This window comes from Xyrauchen texanus, chromosome 10, assembly GCF_025860055.1.
Source record: "Xyrauchen texanus isolate HMW12.3.18 chromosome 10, RBS_HiC_50CHRs, whole genome shotgun sequence".
NCBI classification, from domain to species: Eukaryota; Metazoa; Chordata; class Actinopteri; order Cypriniformes; family Catostomidae; genus Xyrauchen; species Xyrauchen texanus.
This window is the reverse complement of record NC_068285.1, coordinates 671,113-691,940: the sequence shown is the minus strand read 5'-3', so window position 1 is coordinate 691,940 and position 20,828 is coordinate 671,113. Positions and strand designations below refer to the sequence as shown.

Genomic DNA, 20,828 nt, shown 5'->3' with positions numbered 1-20,828 from the left:
CTGTAATGTTGTCCATCGATTTAGTGAGCTTCTCAGCCACCTGAGAGATATTCTTACCATGAACATAGACTACAGTGTCATCAGCATACATCTGTATAGAGACATCATTACAGACGGACGGAAGGTCATTTATATAAAGTGAGAACAATAGAGGCCCTAAAATAGATCCTTGAGGAAGACCGGTGGACAGACTAAGAGCGGCTGATTTAAAAGACTGGACTCTAACATGTTGGAGACGGTCAGTGAGGTAAGATTCAATCCATTTAAGCGCATCCGAGGAAAAATTATAACTACATAGTTTAGCCAGCAAAATTGAATAATTAACAGTGTCAAAAGCCTTGCGGAGATCCAGGAACACCGCACCAACAACCCCACCTCGGTCCAACAAAGCTCTGATGTTTTCAGTAAAGAAGCAAGTCGCAGTCTCGGTGGAATAATTGGCTCTGAATCCAAACTGCATAGGGTGGAGGGCAAAGGGTGTGGAATTTAGATGGTTAGTAATTTGTTTTGCTATTAGTTTCTCTGCAATCTTAGACACTGCAGGCATTATACTGATGGGTCTGTAGTTTGACATAGAATGAGGATCTCCACTTTTGAAAATTGGAGCAACAACAGCTGATTTCCACATGCTTGGGAAAATATTTTGTGAAATAGACATGTTGATTATTTTGGTGATGGGGGATATGATAGATAAACTTAGCGCCTTGAGCATTACCGTATCCATATCAAAAATATCTTTACATTTTGATGGTCTGAGTGATTTAATGGTCTGTGATACCTCTGATTCTGTGATGTTAATTAAACTAAAAACTGATTGATTTGTGTCTATTGACGGAGTGTATATGTTCTCAAGTGTAAAACAGTTCGCTATGTTAGCCACAGAATCCATGAAATAGTGATTAAATGCTTCTGCTATAACCGGAAGATTGTTTGTCAGTTTTTCATTTAGTTGAATTTCTAGAGTGTTTTGTTCTTTGGGGCGATCACCCATCATTTTTCTTAGCTGATTCCATATTGTTTTAGTATTTCCATTGGATTTTTCAATTATAGTGAGAAAGAAATCTGCCTTTGCTTTTCTTAATGATCTTACAACTTTATTTCTCAACATAGCAAAACGTCCTCTATCATGACTTGATTTAGTTTTATTTGCTAGTTTTAGGGCTTGGTCACGTTCTTTCATGATTTTTATGATGTCTGGATTTATCCAGGGTACAGTGTTTTTGTGTTGTTTGTACTTGATTTTTTGTGAGAATTCTTTAATAGTTCTCTCAAGTGTTTTTAGTAATATTTGGCTGTCTTTTTCACAATCAATTAAAGATAAAAGGTCATCCCATTGAATTTGGTTAGCTGCAGCTAAAAAGTTTTGATAATTATTTTTAGGAATTGTAATAGTTTCTTTTTTTTTCTCTCTAGTGCAAAGGTGAAAACGTGTTTTGGCAAGCTTTCTTGTAACAAGAATTAGATTGTGGTCTGATAAACCTGTCAACATATTAAACGATTTTATAATTCTTTCAGGTCTATTAGTAAATATGAGATCGATTTGTGTCTTGGTAGAGTTAGTTATTCTTGTTGGCCCACGTACAATTTGTGTTAGATCATACCTGTCAGTGATTTGTTTAAGCTTTTTTCTACAGGATTTGTCCTCCCAATTGATGTTAAAATCCCCCATAATGATAAGTTCTTTATCAAGGTTGCTTTCTTTTAGGAGCTGCTCAAAGTTTTCATAAAAACTGTTGTCTGCAGATGGAGGCCTATACATTACCACAAGGACGAATGACATTTGTGGTGAAAGGGTGATATTGAGACCTAAACATTCTAATAAATTATTTGACCATTTGATTTTGTGACACTGTAATGTGCTTTTTATGTAAACCAGCACTCCTCCCCCTTTTGATCCCTCCCTATTTTTCCTGTAGATGCTATAACCAGGAATATTCAGAGCTGCCGACGGAGCATTTTGATTAAGCCAGGTTTCAGATAAGCATAAAAAGTCCAGGTTTGAATCCGATAAAAGATGCTGTATTTGCTCACTTTTAGACAGTAAGCTTCTAACGTTTAGATGTCCACCTAGAAGACCCTTTGGTTTAGCCCTAGGGTCCCACACTGTTCGCGAGTGATTGACAGTCTGAAACACCTTCCACTTCCTGTTCTTCGCAATCCCAGGATTTAGACGTTTCCTGTTTACATTCTGCGTTACTATAGGGACGTAAAAAGCGCCCTTTTTTGAAGTGGTCGCAGAACTTTGGGGTCTAGACAGCCCAGCATGTACCTCAAGCCCCGAGGAAAAACAGGATCCACCTCAAATGATCCAGGATCCAGGATCCAACTCAAATATCATCCCACCAAAATAAAGGCTCTAGGTGAAATAGATATGTCAGAGATATCTCAGTTCTATATACAATAATTCTAATAATAATTCACTCATATATTACAATAATATTCAACCTGACTGGAATCAAAACACAAGTGTGTGAAGATGTTGTTTTTGTTTATTACGTTCATTCACAGAAATGTTTTGTAATATGAATAAACATCATTTATCCTTCTTTGTTTACTGAAAACCTGTGTGGAAAACATGCTTTCATTACTTGTAACACAATTTATGTCTTGTATTAAACATTTTGAACCTACTTGGCTACAGCGGCTGTTTGGTTAAAATTATGTTCCCTCTGATTAAAAATAATACTCTTTAAAAAAAAATCTAATAAATATGTTTTTATGTATGTCTCATATATACATATATGTGTGTGTGTGTGTGTGTGAATATCTTGTGAATGAATAGAAGATTCTACACTTTAGGATTGGCTTTTCATTAGTAACTACTGTAATAATCATGGTAACTAACTAGTGATGACTCAAGTGTTACTACATACTTATAAAGACATTTTCTAAAAGTATACTATTTAAAAGTTCACCAAAAATATAAAACGCTTGAAATGACTTTAGCATTTGGTTGCACAAATCATGACTAGAAAAATTGCTTTAAACATGAGGCATGAAACAAGTAACTTTTATAAACATTTATACATTTTATAATTATTTATTAAGTATCTGGTACAATTTCCATTTAATGTAACAGCTTCACATAAACATAAAACCATTTGATGCCTGAACTGGAAAAAACAATTTATTGCATTCTACACACTTAGAAAAAAAGGTACAGTGAAGGTACAATTTTGTTCCTATAAATACAAAATATATAACTGTACCTTTAAAAGGTCCACAATAGGCCCTTAAGGTGCAATTATGTTCCCAAAATTACTTATAAAGTTACAACTTTTTAGGTTTGGATGTCAAAGGTCCATTTTTGTACCTTTGGAAGGTATTTTTTTATTTATTTTTTTTTACAGTTGAGCTCCAACTAGAATAACTTGTCAGTTTTTTGTTTTTTTTATTAATTTAATGTATGTCAGCTCATGATAACATCAAAACACCATATTAAACATGAAATAATTATTCATGTTTGTTGTAAAGTAGCTAGTATTCATTTTTGTTTTACATTTTTTAAATCAAATTAATTAATTTTTGACCATTGCATCAGAAACAGACATATTTGAATTAAATTTGAAATAAAGACTACGATGAACGGCAACAAAACATTTAAAACATATTTATTGCTTATGCAGACGTTACGGTTGTTGTTGTTACGAAGGCAGGAGGAGGCAGACGAGGGGTGAGGATCTAAGTGCGGTTTTTTATTGAAAAAGGTGAAGACAAAACAAGACAGGAACAAATTAAACGTCCATGATGGGAAAACATCCAAAGGGTACACAGGCTGGGGAAACATCCACGGTGGGCAAAGGTAACATAGACAAAAGAACATCTACATCCAAACATCCACATTCAACGATCGACAATGACTGGGGAATAAACAGGGTTTAAATACACAAACACAATAATGACTAAACGAGACACAGGTGAGAACAATGAGTGACTGCTGGCAGTGATGAGGGCAGGGAACTATGGGAAGTGTAGTTTAAAACAGGTGACAGGTGAAACACGGGGCAGAAAACAGGGGACCGTGACAGTTGTCGCTTTAAGAAAGTCTCCCGCTTGGCTTGAGTGAGTCGTTCGGTCGGTCCTGATCTGTTCTTCTGAACACGATTTCCAGCGTCGAGCATTTCTGGAGGACACAGTTTTCAGGTAAATGCTGGATGATGTTATATTCTTCTTTGTTCACGTATGATGGCAAGTTCTGTTGATTTTGTCTAATTATATGTTCCCCTGCTTAAAGCCCGTGAAAAGTACTCGAGTCAGACTGGCTGTGGTACGTTACTGACCGATTGGGAAGAGCCCTCAGAAGTTTAAAATGGAGTTGGGGAAAATGTCTACCGCTCAATTAATAAAGGAGCTATTGCAGTTTGGCATAGAAGTCTCTGAAGAGGGACAAAATCTCTTGAGGATTCTTCTCGGTCTGACAATGGCCTTTATTATTTTTTTAAATTAAATCTGTGGCAAACACTTTATATTTGCAGGGCTAGCCATTGTAATTAATGGTTATCTCAGTTCTTACATTTTGAGTACAAAAATGTCCTGCCGTTGGGATTGCGACATTTTGTTAGGCCGCACGAGACTTCCCCAACGCAACGCTCCGACTCAGATTATACACGGCCATCAAACACAAAATCAAGTGATTACTAATTAAAGTAAAATGGACATAAAGCGCTACGAATATTTATTGCATTGTTACAAACACCCTTGATGATATAAAAATTGATATAAAAAATACTTTTCGATTTTAAATGTCCTCTTCATCATCCAAAATAAATGCAAATACTTATTTTTTAAATTATCGTTAGGTTTTTATTCACATTATCCACTAACAAAAATAACAGTGATGCCAAAGCTGTGTCCTGTTAAATCACCGATTGCCATTTGGACTTCTGTTTAGAATTATGCCACTGCAATTATTAAATTCTGCTGTTTGTTACTTCTGTGTTCATGTATGTTTCATGTTTTAATCTTTATTTTATTGCAGAATTTATTTGTTAGCTCTGTAAAGTGTTCCCCACAGGTTACTATTTTTGTGTGTGTACTTTACCTCACAGGCAGTGGTGCAGTGTTTCAGCCTCAAAAACACTGGTTTAGTGCATGCTTCTAATTGATGGGTAATTCAATTGTACATTTCATTATCTCTTTTATATTATAGACAATGATGTGGATGGAGAGACTGTTGCAATTGGTCTGACGGAGTCTATGGTTTCATTCCTGTTTGAGGGATCATTTAAGAAGCAGCAAAATTCCACAGATTTGTCCAACAAATGAAGGAAACGGAGACGTTAACGCTTGAACCTGTGCCTGCAGAATGCCTTTTGCAGTCTTCGGCTGGAGCAAGGTTGTTGCTATTTAATGTTTCATTTGTTTCAGGGAACTATTCTTAAAGTTAATCTTAAAGAAGCTGGGGTTTTCCTTTGCTTCCCCATATTCATTTACTGTAATTATACTTGTGCTTAATTCATTTCTTGCATCTATAACATTAAGTATTAGAGATGCCTTTTTCTTTGCCAACAATATAAACAGAAAACACTACTTAAAACAGATCAGATAACAGACTATTTGACATGGTGAAAAAGCAGGTGCACAGTTTCAGCCCAGTGTGGCCAGAGTTTTTAGTACATATCTATTATTTATGTTTACTGTGCAACCATTTATTAAGGGTCAGTTCACCCACAAATACAATTCTGTCAATACTCGTCCCCGTGTCATTCCAAATCTCCATCTCCAGAACACAAATTAAGATATTTTTAATGAAATCTAAAAGCTTTCTGTCCCTCCATTGACAGCTTACACAACTAGCATTTTCAAGAAAGGTGGTAAAGACATGATTAAAGTAATCCATGTGTTTCTACTGGTTTAACCTCAATTTATGAACATAATCTACTACATTTACAAAATATTAATCTCCAGCGTGCGTTCATGAGAGCACCACAATGCATACATGTTGTATTGATGCAAGAGCAGACGTTGTGTAAACACGTGTTCAAGATTCATATTTTGTAAATAAAGTGGTAAACTATGTTGTAAATACAACACACACTAAGCACTCGTGTGGCTTCATAAATTGAGGTTAAACCACTGATTTGGATTTCCTGCCTGACATATTGTAAATACCACAAGCACCCGCCATTAACAATCTGTCCCTCACGGACTGCATGACTTCACCACAAGTTTTTATTTTTTTTTCAGTAACTAACCAACTAATAACATTTTTAGTCGACTAATGATTAGTTGAATATTATGGGGCAGCCCTAGTCTTTACTACCTTTCTGGGCCTTGAAAGTGGTAGTTGTGAAGCTGTCAATGGAGGGATCAGAAAGCTGTCAGACTTCATTAAAAATATCTTAATTTGTGGTCTGAAGATGAACACAAAGTATTACAGGTTTGGAACGACATGAGGGTGACTAATAATGACAGAATGTGTAACCTGCACAAGAAGAGACAGTCACAATGTCGAGTAAAACTGCTTTTATTGCAGAGAAGGCAAAAGTACAAAAGGGCAAATCCAGAGAAGAGTAGTCAAGGGGAGCGTAAGGTCGAAGCCGGGGAATCAGAGTATGGCAAAGGGGCAAATCCACAGAAGAGTAGTCAAGGGGAGCGTAAGGTCGAAGCCAGGGAATCAGAATAGAGTTAGACGTAACAAGCGAGTTGAAAAGACAGGGGAAGCTAGGGGAACACTAGAGCTGGCAAAGCGAAGGGGTAAACTAAACAATAACCAACAAGTGTGGGGAGAAAGGGCAGTGTATATATAAGGGAAAAGGAGCAGTGCAGGTGAAACTAATAATCTAGTGATGGGAGCGAGTGCGGGTGAAACTAATACTCTGGTGATTGGGAGCGAGCGTGAGAGCTAGAGGGGGCGGGGTGAACTTGAGGATCAGAGTTCGTTACAGAATGTAATTTTTTGGCACATATTTACAGTAAGACTTGTTTGGAAAAATGTGTGTTAATTGTATTAATTTGTCAAAATTGCAACGGACTTGAATTGAAACCGTTAAACTGATGCCATCGTTACTGTGTAATGTAATGGAATGTAATTTCTGATATGCGCTGTCGATCCCAGCAGACTGGGCCATCTGACCCATTAGAGCAGAGTAGGCTCTCAGAAAAGAGGGTTTAGAGAGACCAAATCATTTATGAGAAGAGAGATAATACTGCAATGAAAATTACAGTGTTTTTTGAACTTGGATGCATGTAAACTTAACCTCCAAAACCAATTTAGCAATATTTAAAATAGCATAATAGGGGCACTTTAAAATTATTATTATTATTATGGTTCTTCTTCTTCTTCTTCTGAGACTTTAATTTTCCAAGAGAAACTCCTCCTACAGCCTTCAACCTACAACCACCAAACACAGCAAAGATCTTTAGGCTGTAATTCCCTGTAGCAGACTTCCGACTTCCATTCATTTATAAAATATACATTTCATTAGCATAACACACTAATGGATTATTCTCTGTTCTTTGTCAGTCTTTCTTCCAGAGCAAGCCATCAAGAGGTACAACAAGGTCTTGGACTATTTGAAAGGTGGGACAACAAAAACCCAGGCATACTTCAAATGTGGCATGGATAGAAAGACCATTGCTGATACTACTGCAATTGCGGATCTCGAAGCTTGTGACATAGAGGCCTACAAAAATTTGCGAGGCACCTTCCAAAGAGGACAGAAACTGTCTGATTTTGCAGAGCGGTGCAGAGAATTATGCGGACAGGAGCCAGTGCAAAGCACCATTGAAAACAAAAAACGCTTGCTTATAGACTTTTGAGAGAGACAAAAATAATCTGTTTATGCATGTGTATGTGTATTTCTTTGTATGATAAATACCATTCCATGCATGTTCTAGCCCAGTGGCTACACACAGTCACTTTAACTGTTTTATGTTCCATGACTACTGTTTAAAGTCAGTCATCATAAATATGGCCAAGTGGCTATACACACTGCCACTTTAGCTGTTGCTTGTTCCATGCATCTTGTTAAAATCAGCAATTTTTCCAGTCACGATGAATAAATATCATGTGCAAGCAAACACTGAAGTCATTTTAAGCTTTTGAGGTTTTTGGTGAAGTTTTAGATAGTAATTCCCATAGAAGTATGCATTAACACTTGAGTCATCACTAGTTAGTTACCATGATTATTACAGTAGTTACTTATGAAAAGCCAATCCTAAAGTGTAGAATCTTCTAATCATTCACAAGATATTCACACACACACACATATATATGTATATATGAGCTAGGAGACATACATAAAAACATATTTTTTGAGAGGTAGGTTAAATAATGAAATAACTGTATATGGTATTTGGATGGCTGATGACTCAATATGTTCCAGTAGTCACCATGACTCTAGTGATTCAATGCCAGACCAGAGGAATGCCAGAAAATTGGCCACAGGACAAGTAAGGTCCCGACAACTGCATTTAAAAATCCATTTCTTTAAAATTATTCAGCTGATAAATAGTTATAGGAGACAGCATAAGATAATTATTGACAGCTTTCCCAAATCATAAGTCTGCTATGCTATTACATATTGATAATGTAAACAACGTTGTGTATTCGTTTACAGTAGCAGTTAAAATGTTAATGTGGTGCTAGTCATTTGTCCTGCATTAGTTATTGATTAGTTTTGCATGAATTATGAAACTTTTTCAGTAGTTCTCTGGAAAGCTTTCAAAAAATAGTAGTTATTCATTAGTTAATAGTGAACTAATAGTGTGCTATTACTTACTAATTCATTAATCAGAGCTTCTTGTTAGTTAATAGTAGTTACTAGATTGTTAATATTGTGTTACACATTTGTTCCTGTGTAGTTATTCATTAACGAAGGAACCTTATTCTAAAGTGTTACCGAGTTTTCTAAAGAGCTGGACATAAATTAATGTGATAATTTTGAACTGTGACGTCACAATCAGAATAACTTGATTCACTTGAGAGGAAACAGACTCAGCAGGGGGAGCCCATCCACAAGTACACAGTAGATGGCGATCGTTACATCGCCAAGGCCGATAAATCCGATGATATTCTGACATATTTAATTATCGGCGTTGACCGATAAATTTCCCCATATGGCCACGAAAATCACCTGCCTGCACGTGAAGCATATGAGACATGTACACGACTAGTCATGGTTTGTTTTGTTGTTAAATGCCATCGTGTGATATGTCGGCCTGGTATCGGTCTATTGGCCACCCTGCTCTCTGGATATCGATATCGGCCATTAAAAACCCCATATCGGTCAACCAATGGTACACAGTAACCACAGCTATGTACCACAATATACTCATAACGTATATTCCAATGTACTAATGAATCTGCAAACACAAACCTCAGTATTTGCAGTGTACAGTGAGGACTCTTCAGTGCATCAGAGAGTAGCTTCACTCCTGAATCCTGCAGATCATTGTTACTCAGGTCCAGCTCTCTAAGGGATTTTGATGATTGTAGAACTGAAGACAAACTTTCACAGCACTGATCAGTGAATCTACAAGCTGCAAATCTAAAACAAATAAAGAAACAATGAAAAAGAGCAGTTTTATATAACAAATGGTAATAACAGAGTGAATGCTCTACAGTTTGATATGAAGGGTTGTGAAAGTCACTGAGCCATTTATTGTTTCATTGTCACAGCTATGAACCACAATATATTCATATTGTATATTCCAATGTACTAATAAATCTGCAAACACAAACCTCAGTATTTCAAGTGTACAGTGAGGACTCTTCAGTGCATCAGAGAGCAGCTTCAGTCCTGAATCCTGCAGGTCATTGTTACTCAGATCCAGCTCTCTCAGACTTGAGGAGTTTGAGCTGAGAACTGAGGCCAGTGCTGAACAACTTTGCTCTGTCAGATTGCATACCATCAGACTGAGAGAAATGACAAGATAACAGTGTGTTTATCTATATGTTTTAGTGAAGGCTTCTCAGCACAACTGTTGGGTACAAAGAAAAAATATATGGCCACTATGTTTGATTGATCATAGTCGTTTGCTAATTTTTTGAAGCTCTTCTTCCGTCAAGACCCAGTCTGGACTGCCCAACTTGTATTGCTCTGAGTTCTGTCTGTTTTGGTCCATGTGTGCATTTTTTTTTAGCACATGTCTTTGTTTGTGTCAGCCATGTGCTCTACTTACTCTGCCTCCTCATTCCACCTTGCCACACCTCCTCATCTTATCCTTGTTGTGTTGATTGTCATCACTTGTTCCTCATGTGCTCTCCCTCTACATACTGTGCCTTCTACCTTCTTGTGTCTGTTAGACCATTTTGTGAGTTTGATTAGTCAGTCACTCCTAGGGCCCTATTTTAACGATCTGAAACGCAAGTATCAAGCGAGAAGCGCAAGTAACTTTGTGGGCGGGTCTTGGGCGCTGTTGCTATTTTACCGGCGGGATAAATGACTCTTGCGCTCGACGCTAAGTTTAAAAGGGGTTGGTCTGAAATAGCTTCATTATTCATAGGTGTGGTTTGGGCGTAACGTGAAATAAACCAATCAGAGTGTCATCCAACATACCCTTTAAGAGCAGGTGCGCATGTTGCATGGCGGATTGAAAAAGAATTACATTTATTCTGTTTAAATCTTTTCAACCTAATTTTCCGTTTGTATTTTTTTTTTATCAATTACTGTTTGATATTGATTTTTCATTTTGACAAATGTAAATAAAGAAATGTCACAAATAAATACTTTCGGATGTTTTGGACTCATTCTCTCTGAATCACGAATGCATGGTTATATTTTTTAATGTAGTCGAACATTAGACCGAGATGGATGTATTCCCCAGCATGTCGGACTAGACCTGATGTAACTGCATGTATAGCCGAACTTATGGCAGATTGTGAAATGCCTCCAATGGAGCTAAGGGGGTGCTGGAACGACCCAGATGCATAGAAATGCAATGCCGCTGTAACTCTCACTGCAACAGGGCAGGCATAGGGACAGTGCATCAGTCCCCAGCTCATCTGCCAGGAGATGGCAGATGTCTGTCACAGCCTGGCGGGTCAGGCGTAACTTACGCATACATTCCTCCTCACTGAGGGAGAGATAGGTCTGTCTGGGCCGGTAGACCCTCTCCCTCCGGCGTCTAATTCTCTGTCCCAAGACATACTCCATCTCACTGTGCAATAGAAAAAAATATGAGAAAGCTCAACTTAACTGGTAAGTTAAAGTGTAAGGTTTTTAATGTACTTACATTATGGTAAAGGTGATTTCGCAGTCTTCAGATTTTTTTTTTTCCTGGTTCTTGATGGACAAACTAATTTGTTAGATGTCCTTATATACATATGTGTCTTGCCACTATTGGGCAAACAGGTCTGATCCGTCATTACTACAATTAGCCTGAAAAATTTGGGTAAATGTGTAAGCTAGATTTAGGCCTACATTTTTTTACATCTTCATGGACACCACACTGATTTCCCTCATGTGTTAATATTTTTCCTTGTTATAATGTATGATTTGCAAAAATAAAAACTGCTGCATCTGTGTTGATGAGAGAATCAAAGTGTATGTGCGTTGTGCACCCGCTACATTATGGCCAAGCATGCGCGCTTAAAATAGCATTATGAACAACGCGCAACGCGCCACTGACTTTAGACTAGGTTTTTTCTGGTCAGTGGCGGAATCGTTTTCTGGAACTGCAAAATAGCACTAGGGAATGTTTGCGCCGAAACACGCCTCCTTTTTGTGCCGACCCGCCAAGGGAGCGCAAGTTCATTTCCTAGTTTACCGACGTGCGTCTGTGGAGGGAAAAGCCCGCTTTGCGCGGGTGCAAAATACGAATGATACATGCGTCAGTGTACAAAGTCATTTGCGCCGGGTGCAAGATAGGGCCCCTAGTCTGTTTCTCCAGTTGGTGTTTTGTTTATTTTCTTAGTTTCAAATTGGTTCTATTAATTTTACTGTGAGAGTTTTTGATTTGTATTTGTATTTTTTTTTTCATAAAAGCTCTTTGTTTAGCATCCCAGCACTTGGGTCAAATTCCTGCAAAATATCCTGATGTCTAAGAATTTTTGTCTCAAAAACATATTTGAACTTCCCCAAAACAACTCTAATGTATGATGGAAGTGAAGTTAGGTCAATTAAGCAGTTTATTAAAGTTATATATTAACAGCATAATACTTAAACTGTTTATCACACAGTTATAGCCTGTTCATTGTTATGTTAACATTTAAATTTGTGCAAATCCTGATTAATCCTGTCAAACAATTAATTCTAATGAAATAAAACATATATGATTTATACATAAGCCAAATATTTTTCTCAGGTGCAAAAATCACGAAATAATTCCACAAAGTGACATCAGCCTGCAACACGCTCCAAGTAATCAAGGGTTTAGGTTGTTCCAGTTAAACCCATTGCATGTCTTACAAAAGGTATTGGACACTCGCACAACGTAAGCAGTGAAATACTATAACAAACTCGTACTTCTAGGAGTAAAGTTTACTATAAATCTGAAAGTCTTTTGGGGAGGGATCTGCATACCAACTTATCACAATCATTAAACTGGTTGATGTAAAAAAAAAACAATAGGACAGTAAACTGATTTTCTTCGTAGAGATATATTATGAAAAAAGAACAATAGTGAAATGCACAATAATAAACCCAAAACAAATTAACATACCATAATCCAATGTGTAATGTTGGATGCAACGAATGTGGTAATACTTGTATGCCACAGTCCATAGGTGAAAGAAGAACCCTTCTAGATGATGTAGATGTATATAGTTATTGAATCTTTGGTAATAGTCCAGACCAGATTCAATACTCCACACAGCAAATCCAGACACAAGTAGAAAACAGTTCTTATCCTCTTGATTAATATCACGTTTCGATGACCCAAGGCCAATGAGATATTATACAGTTAGATTACTCCTTTCTATTCCCAACATGTACCATGTAGTAGGAAAAAGCATCATTGGTACAAAAAAAAGGTAGGTAAAAGGAGTCCTTTTTGATTGAGCAAAAAAAAAAACAATAAGTTTCCCAATCAGGACATCAGTAAAGGTAAGGTTACCAGAGGGAAGCCATGCTTTCCTCTTACCCAGAGCCATATAGAGAGAGAGTTGCGACAACTCCATTGACTCCAATGGAACGTTTTTTTTTTACAGCAATGGCGGCTCGTGGAGCCTCTCAATAGTTCCCGGAAGTAGCAGCAAACACATGCCGCGCCGTAGAGATTCAGCAGAACAAACCGTTTGCGATGCACTTTTAAAAGGTGAGACGTTTAAAGAATAATATTATCTTATTCTGTATATTATCAGTACATCTAAATAAAAATAACTTGCTGATAATAAAAAAACAACATCGCTGTAACAACATACTCATGCTACATACATATGTTGGTGTGTTACATAAATATATAAAATAAATGCATTTATTGACTACTAATTACCAGAAATCGCAGTTCTGTCACTCTACTCTAACAGTTTGAAATGCCCGCCAAAGCACTTCCTGGAACTATCTGAAGTCTACGTGAATCACGTGACGATCAAGCATTTAGAACTTCCGTTGTCGCAACTCTCTCTCTATATGGCTCTGCTCTTACCAAACAGCTCTCCCTTCTTCTACTCCCTACCGGTATTTAACTAAACATAAAGGAACAATGGTGTCCCCTAATGGTGGGTAGTAGAATAACACCATAAGTAACATTTAACTGTTACAATAAATCCAAGTCCATGTGACAGAGTGAAGTATGCAAGGGGATACAATTTTTAAATGGATGGTAGGCCTGAGCAGCGCACTCCTGAGGCGTGAATTAGGCAAATGTGCCACATAGTGACATAGCTATTTCACAGAAGTAATGGCTGGACTGCAAACCATGTCTTTCAGGCAGTTCAGGAGCAGTGTTTTCTGTGGGAGAGATTAACTCCCTTTGGGGTGGAACTTGTGCTTTGTAACTTTGCAGACCTTTTATATGCACAAACAGCTATATTACACACTAATAGAAAGGTAATGTCCCAATAAGTATAATAGGGCCTCTTTAAGCCTAATCTAGACACTAATTAGATAATTTACTGTTTTAACAATGTAAACAAAAAAATGATGTCACTGTGACATCATCATACGTAACAACTTGCTCAAAAAAAAAGTCAATTGTTTAGCTGTTTTCAATGGCAGCAAATGTAGGTTCTTCTCTTTCACAATGTGGCCCCGTTTATCAGGCCACCGTGTAAAACACTTGGCAATAAGCTGAGAAGTCAATTTAATCTATCAATCTTTTAAAGAGAAAATAAGGCTTTGACATCATGTATTTATACTTGCACTCCTCCTATAATGGCATGAGAGATTTCAGAAGACATGACAACATTTCTGGTAAGTGAACACAGCGATCAACGAGAATTTTTAGGGAGAGAATGTTTCAGTGCACTGGAATGATTTTGCGATTGGGTCTTTCCCTAAAAATGGTTGACTCCCTGAACAATGCTTTGATTAGTGAACAAGAGAGCTGATTGAGATACAACTAATTAATATTATTGAGTGCGTTCAACTTCAACTGCAGCTTGCCTTATCGATCTGCAAGGTTTACCAATTGTAGTAGCGGGAGGAGATGAAAACGGAGCCGTCAAGCCGGACACATTCTGCTTCACGACATGTGCTGAACCCACATTAGTCACAGAAGATCCCACGATGATTGCTTTTAGTGTTGTCAAAAGTACCGACTTCGGTACCAAGTCGGTACTGAAATTTTAAAAATGTGACGCTTTGAGCGCTGTTGAGCGGAATCGTAAACAACTCTGATTGGCCATTGTGTTCACGCGCTCATCGGATATGTCTGTGATTGGCTACAATGATCAACGCACAGGAGCGTTTGAGAGTACACGGAAGTGTTTGAAAGTTTTTTTTTAAAACGGGAGTGGGAGCTTTTGAAAGCACAAGCAGCCGTCTATCAGCGGACCGGTCCTGCTTTCAAACGCTCCCGTGTGTATCTGTGCAAGCGCTGTGTGAAGAGCGCCATTGATGTATATTTACAACATGTTTTTGAAGCGCTAATCATTGTAGCCAATCACAGACATATCCGATGAGCGCGTGAACACAATGGCCAATCAGAGGTGTTTACGATTCCGCTCAACAGCGCTCAAAGCGTCACATTTTTAAAATTTCAGTACCGACTTGGTACCGAAGTCGGTACTTTTGACAACACTAATTGCTTTGTTTATACAGACGAAGTGGTAATCAGAACTCAGGTTTGAAATGTAAATATTGATTTGAAAAGGTCGAATTATTTTGATACCAATAAAGGAGTCCATATTTTTAGTCATTTGGAATTGTTTTTATGAATAAACATGATATTACTATGATAATCATGTTATAATATGAGATAAATAATGTGCTGTTATAAAAACGTTAATTAGTGAGAGTTTATTGGAACTGGAGATTTCATAATAAACACCTTGTTAATTGCATACCATCATACTACTCTTAATTCTTTCTCAGACTGACATAGCTGAAGTAGTAAAAGTAGTATGTGTCGCATCCCATGAAACCATTGTCATCTGTGATTCTGGCCAATCATGAATAAGTTGTGACATCAGAGCTCTTGCAGCCACTGGAGAAGCTGCATTGGCAGTGCCAGCCGGCTGCTCTTGAATCGCACACAAGGTACTTTAATGGCATACATCACGGTGACGCGGCACTGACGACATCTTAAGTCACACAACATTTCTAACTGACATGCACTGCTTCAAGTCAAACTCTGATCAGATCTGATCACACAGCGCTGCATGAAGTTAAACATCTATTGATTACACTTAGATGAAAACATTACCTACAGATGATAACACAATATTTACCACCAAATTCTCTTTTCCTCTGTATACAATCTTCTAATTTAACAATAATGTCACCTCAGTAAATCAGTCAACAAAGATAAACACTTGACATAAAGCCGTCTAAACTAATAATTAATTACCAATCTAAATAAATGTTGATCGCTATATTATTCACATCTTAATGCAATTTTATATATTACAGTATAACATAATTTAATATAGTTTTTAGTAAAATCCATTAAAGGATTATCAAAACAGAAACAGAAAAACTGTGTAAAATAAACATTGCAGGAATAAAGGAAGCTACAATATGACAAATAAATTTCTAAAGTATAAAACAAATCAAATCCTTAAAATAATAGTAATAATTATTCAGAATTATATTATAATAATAAACTTGACTGAGTCCCCCAATAATAATTCAGTATTGTATCATATTTAACTGGGTTTTTGCACATCATGTTAATTAAAGAAATGTTTTATTAAAAATATATGCAGGTAAATAATTATTTATTTATGAGGCGGATGTGTATTATTGTATGTGGAAGCATAAATAAAAATGATAAAGTATCAGTATAAAGTAAATCAAGTATCGTTTTGTATTTATTAGTGGAAAACTGTAGAAAACATGCTTTTGTTATTTTAAACTAGATTATTAACTTTGCATTAAACATGTTGAATCTATTTGGCTACAATGTCTGTTTAAAATGAAGGTAAAACTATAAAAAATTACATATTAAACCAAACAAACATCAAAATAGTATAAGGGGTTGTTTTTAATCTAACAAAGTACATTATAATCTAACCTCTACTATTTAATTACAATAAAGTGAGATTAAAACACTAAATTACTCACTCAGCTTTTCTGGATGCTTTGATCACCGGCAGCAGTCTCAGAAGACATTTATGTGATGGATCATATTTCCTCAGATTAAACTGATCCAGCTCCTCTTCTGAGTTCAGCAACACAAACACCAGAGCTGACCACTGAGCAGGAGAGAGACGGACTCCAGAGAGACGATTGATATCTCTTCTGTTCACGTATGTTTGTACTTCCTGCACTAGAGAATGATCATTGAGTTCATTCAGACAGTGGAACAGATTGATGGATTTCTCTGGAGAGGGATTCTCCCTGATCTTCATCTTAATGTACTCAACTATTTCCTGTTTGCTGTCAGAGCTGCTTCCTGTCTGTGTCAGTAGGTCTCGTAAGATTGTCTGATTGGACTTCAGTGAGAGACCCAGAAGGAATCAAATGAAAAGATCCAGGTGTCCGTTCTCACTTTGTAAGGCCTTGTCCACTTCACTCTTCAGGAAATCACTCATTCTTGACTTGTTTTGCAGAAACTTGAATAAAGCAGCGAGAAACTCCTGAATGCTCAGATGCACAAAGCTGAACACCTTCCCCAGGTGCAGTCCAAACTCCTCTCTGAAGATTTGGGTACAAACTCCCGAGTACACTGACGCTTCTCTGACATCAATGCCACACTCTCTCAGGTCCTCCTCATAGAAGATCAGGTTCCCTTTTTCCAGCTGTTGAAAAGCCAGTTTTCCCAGAGACAGAATCCTCTTTCTAGCCTGCTGAAGATCCACCTCACATTTCCCATCATACTTCTGGCTCTTCAGTTTGCTCTGAAAGATCAGGAAGTGTGTGAACATTTGAGTGAGAGTCTTGGGGATCTCTGCACTCTCTCCTTCACTCAACAGTCTCTGGAGAACAGTGGCTGAAATCCAACAGAAGACTGGTATGTGACACATGATGTACAGGCTTCTTGATGATTTCATGTGTGTGATGATTCTGTTGGCCAGACGCTCATCTTTTATTCTCTTCCTGAAATACTCGTCCTTCTGAGGGTCATTGAAGCCTCGTACATCTGTGAGCTGGTCAACACACTCAGGAGGAATTTGATTGGCTGCTGCTGGTCGAGAGGTGATCCAGAGCAGAGCAGAAGGAAGCAGTTTCCCCTTGATGAGGTTGGTCAGCAGCACATCCACTGAGGCCGATTCTGTCACATCACACAAAATATCATTGTTCTGGAAATCTAGAGGAAGTCGACACTCATCCAGACCATCAAAAATGAAAATGACTTTGTAGTCATCAAGGAATGTTTTCAATTCTCTCAATTCTTTTGTATCTGTGAAAAACTGATGAAGAAGATCCATCAAACTGATATTTTTGTGCTTCATCAGATTGAGCTCTCTGAAAGGAAGTGGAAATATGAAGTGAACATCCTGATTTGCTTTTCCTTCAGTCCAGTCCACAATGAACTTCTGCACAGAGACAGTTTTTCCAATTCCAGCAACTCCTTTAGTCAGGACAGTTCTGATGGCTTTGTCTTGTCCAGGTAAGGCTTTAAAGATGTCATTGCATTTGATTGGTGTTTCCTGTGTCTCTGCTCTCCTGGATGCTGTCTCAATCTGTCTCACCTCATGTTCATTATTGATCTCTGCACTCCCTCCCTCTGTGATGTACAGCTCTGTGTAGATCTCATTCACAAGTGTTGAGCTGCTTTGATTTGACATTCCTTCAGTAATTCTCTGGAATTTCTCTTTTAGTTTCGTTTTGAGTTTTTGTTGATGCACAGAAATCAGTTCTGATGTAAAGAGGAAAAGAAATGGGAATTATAATTGATGTTGATGTTTAATGGTCATTAGATATTAAGTTTATTTTCTTTCACTAATATTGAGTGAATCCAGACACTGTGTGTTTCCTCTGAAGGTGACGTGATGTAATAGTGATGTGAGTGCGAGCTCTTACTGGTTTGAAGTGTGTTAGCGAGGTCTGTCTGCTTCATCTTCTTCAGGACGTGCAGTGTGATCTTCAGAAACCCCTCTCTGACTCTGCTCTGACCTTCATCATCCTCCTCCTCTCTCTCAGAGCATGCTGGGGAATCTGAGATCAGTAGTCTCTTGAAACTCTTCAGCTCTTTCTTCATCAGAGAGATGATTTTGTGCTCAAGTTCCTGAAATCAGTGAACATTCAAACAACAAACTTCATTCAGTAACAGAGGAACTGAAGGATCAGTGGACAAGAATCACCACTCATTTTATTTGTGCTTTAGTTGTCTTGAATTCATCAGTGTTTGTTTGAGTGTGTGTGTGTGTGTGTGTGTGTTTTTAAGATGAGGGTGAAGCTGTAAAGCTTCCTAAAGTGTATGAGACACGACAGTGTGTATTTAAAAAACAGCCTATAAGGTATAAATGTGGCGCGCTCTCTCTCTCTCTCTCTCTCTCTCTCTCTCAGTCACACACACACACACACACACACACACACACACGCACACACACACACACACACACACACACACACACACACACCTCAAAAATGGAGTCCAATGGCACTTTCCCAGCAGTTGACTCTGATTCATCCTGTTTGTTTCTGTAGTTGATCAAAGACTCTCCTGAACTGAAGTTAAATGGTTGAACCATTGACCGGTCACTCTTCATGGACACACAGCTGGGTTCAGGAGATTCTCCATGAATGACACTAAAACAGCAATTAAACAGAGTTTAGTTCATGTGTTTTTTTAGTAATCTGAAAACATAATTTCAACATCCAGTGCAATAAAACACATTTAATGATGTGTCTTATATATTATATGTCACATGAGAACTTGCAATGTCACTAACATCAACATAAGTTCTCACATAAACACTCGAGCCGCTGTGAACACCTGTACTTGTCTTTATGATTGTATTCATAGATTGTTTAATATTATTGAACATTTATATAGAGAAAACTCCACAGTTTTACCACCATTTGTGGACTACCACGGTTTGTGTAAAAATGTTCAGAGAAACACATTTGAGTTTCACCTTCTACATACGACTGACTGTACAGGTTTGATCATGTCTGTGACTGAATCAAACCGGTCTCACTGTCATCTGACTGTAGATCTCACTTTACCCTAAAGCTGTTTTCACATGTTTATACTTGAGATAATCCAGTCTGTTCTCATTTCTCCTCAGTGTTTTTATACTGTAGTGTTGTGCAGCATATCAGAAATATCTATCAGTGTATTTTATTAAAGCATTGAAATCCTCTGACCTCTTGACCTTCCCTGTGTCTGTCTGTCCACTGAGATCCTTTGTGGAGTCCATGACATCATCTGAACAGTCCACTGAACACCTGTCAACAAACGGGACATCATCTATATTTGTGACGTGTTTATTTGTTCAATACTGACACATATTTGTTTTTATTTGTCCTCTAGAATATTCCATTAGAAATGAATCAATGAGGTTCAATTGCAGACTGTCAGCTTTTATGACATGTTAAACACCAGCATAAAGAGAAAACATCAGAAGACTCAACAGAAGAAAACAAAGCAACGTTTCAAGTCAATAGAAGAAATAACATTTCAGTGCCAAAGAAACTGAACACATACTGACAATTCAGATAAAAGAGCAAAAGTCTCAGTATCTGTTTGTTCTGCTGTGATTAATACTTAGATATCTGTTAGATGTCTTACTGTAGCTGATAGTTTGAAAGGTTTATTATTGTTGTCTTGTGAGTTTTGGTTTGTTTAGCAGCAGTTCAGTACTCACCTGTCAAGAACTGTTGATGTTCCTCTTTACTGACTAGAATATCACCTACAAAATACTTCACAATGAATTTATTGATTGTTTCCAACAATTCAGTGGAACAAAAACTGTCAAACTTTTTCTCTGTTTCTCTCGTCGTGTAATTTTCTGCTCTTGTCACAAAATGGATCCTGTTTTAATAGTTTCACTTTCACCTGCCACCTGAGGAGGAGGAGTCTGAAAGAGACAAACAACATTTAAAGGTGCAGCAGGTGTTTCATGCTCTTAAAGGGATAGTTGAGCCAAAATTACAAATCTGTCATCATTTTCTCACCCTCATGTTGTTCTAAACCCGTATGTCTTTCTTTCTTCAGTGGAACACAAATGATCTTATTCAACATTCACTTTCATTAAAGGGGAAAAAGATTCAGTGACTGAGACCGAACATCTCATTTACTGTTCCACATGTTAAATGGGTTTGGTACAACATGAGGGTGAGTAAATGATGACAAACCGTTCACTTTCACTGAACTATCCCTTTAAAGCTTAT

At 37.5% G+C, this 20,828-nt stretch overlaps 2 protein-coding genes across 7 annotated transcripts in view; one reads left to right on the top strand and one right to left on the bottom strand.

Annotated features, from left to right (window-relative positions):
• Positions 1–20,828, bottom strand: part of LOC127650634 (NLR family CARD domain-containing protein 3-like) — a 222,841-nt gene that overhangs the window by 20,756 nt on the left and 181,257 nt on the right. The window contains 5 exon segments of the mRNA XM_052136193.1: positions 9,321–9,491; positions 9,686–9,859; positions 16,611–18,348; positions 18,513–18,717; positions 19,073–19,241. Of these exon segments, the coding sequence (XP_051992153.1) occupies positions 9,321–9,491; positions 9,686–9,859; positions 16,611–18,348; positions 18,513–18,717; positions 19,073–19,241 (2,457 nt within the window).
• Positions 1–20,828, top strand: part of LOC127650631 (NACHT, LRR and PYD domains-containing protein 3-like) — a 280,247-nt gene that overhangs the window by 247,543 nt on the left and 11,876 nt on the right. The window lies entirely within an intron of this gene.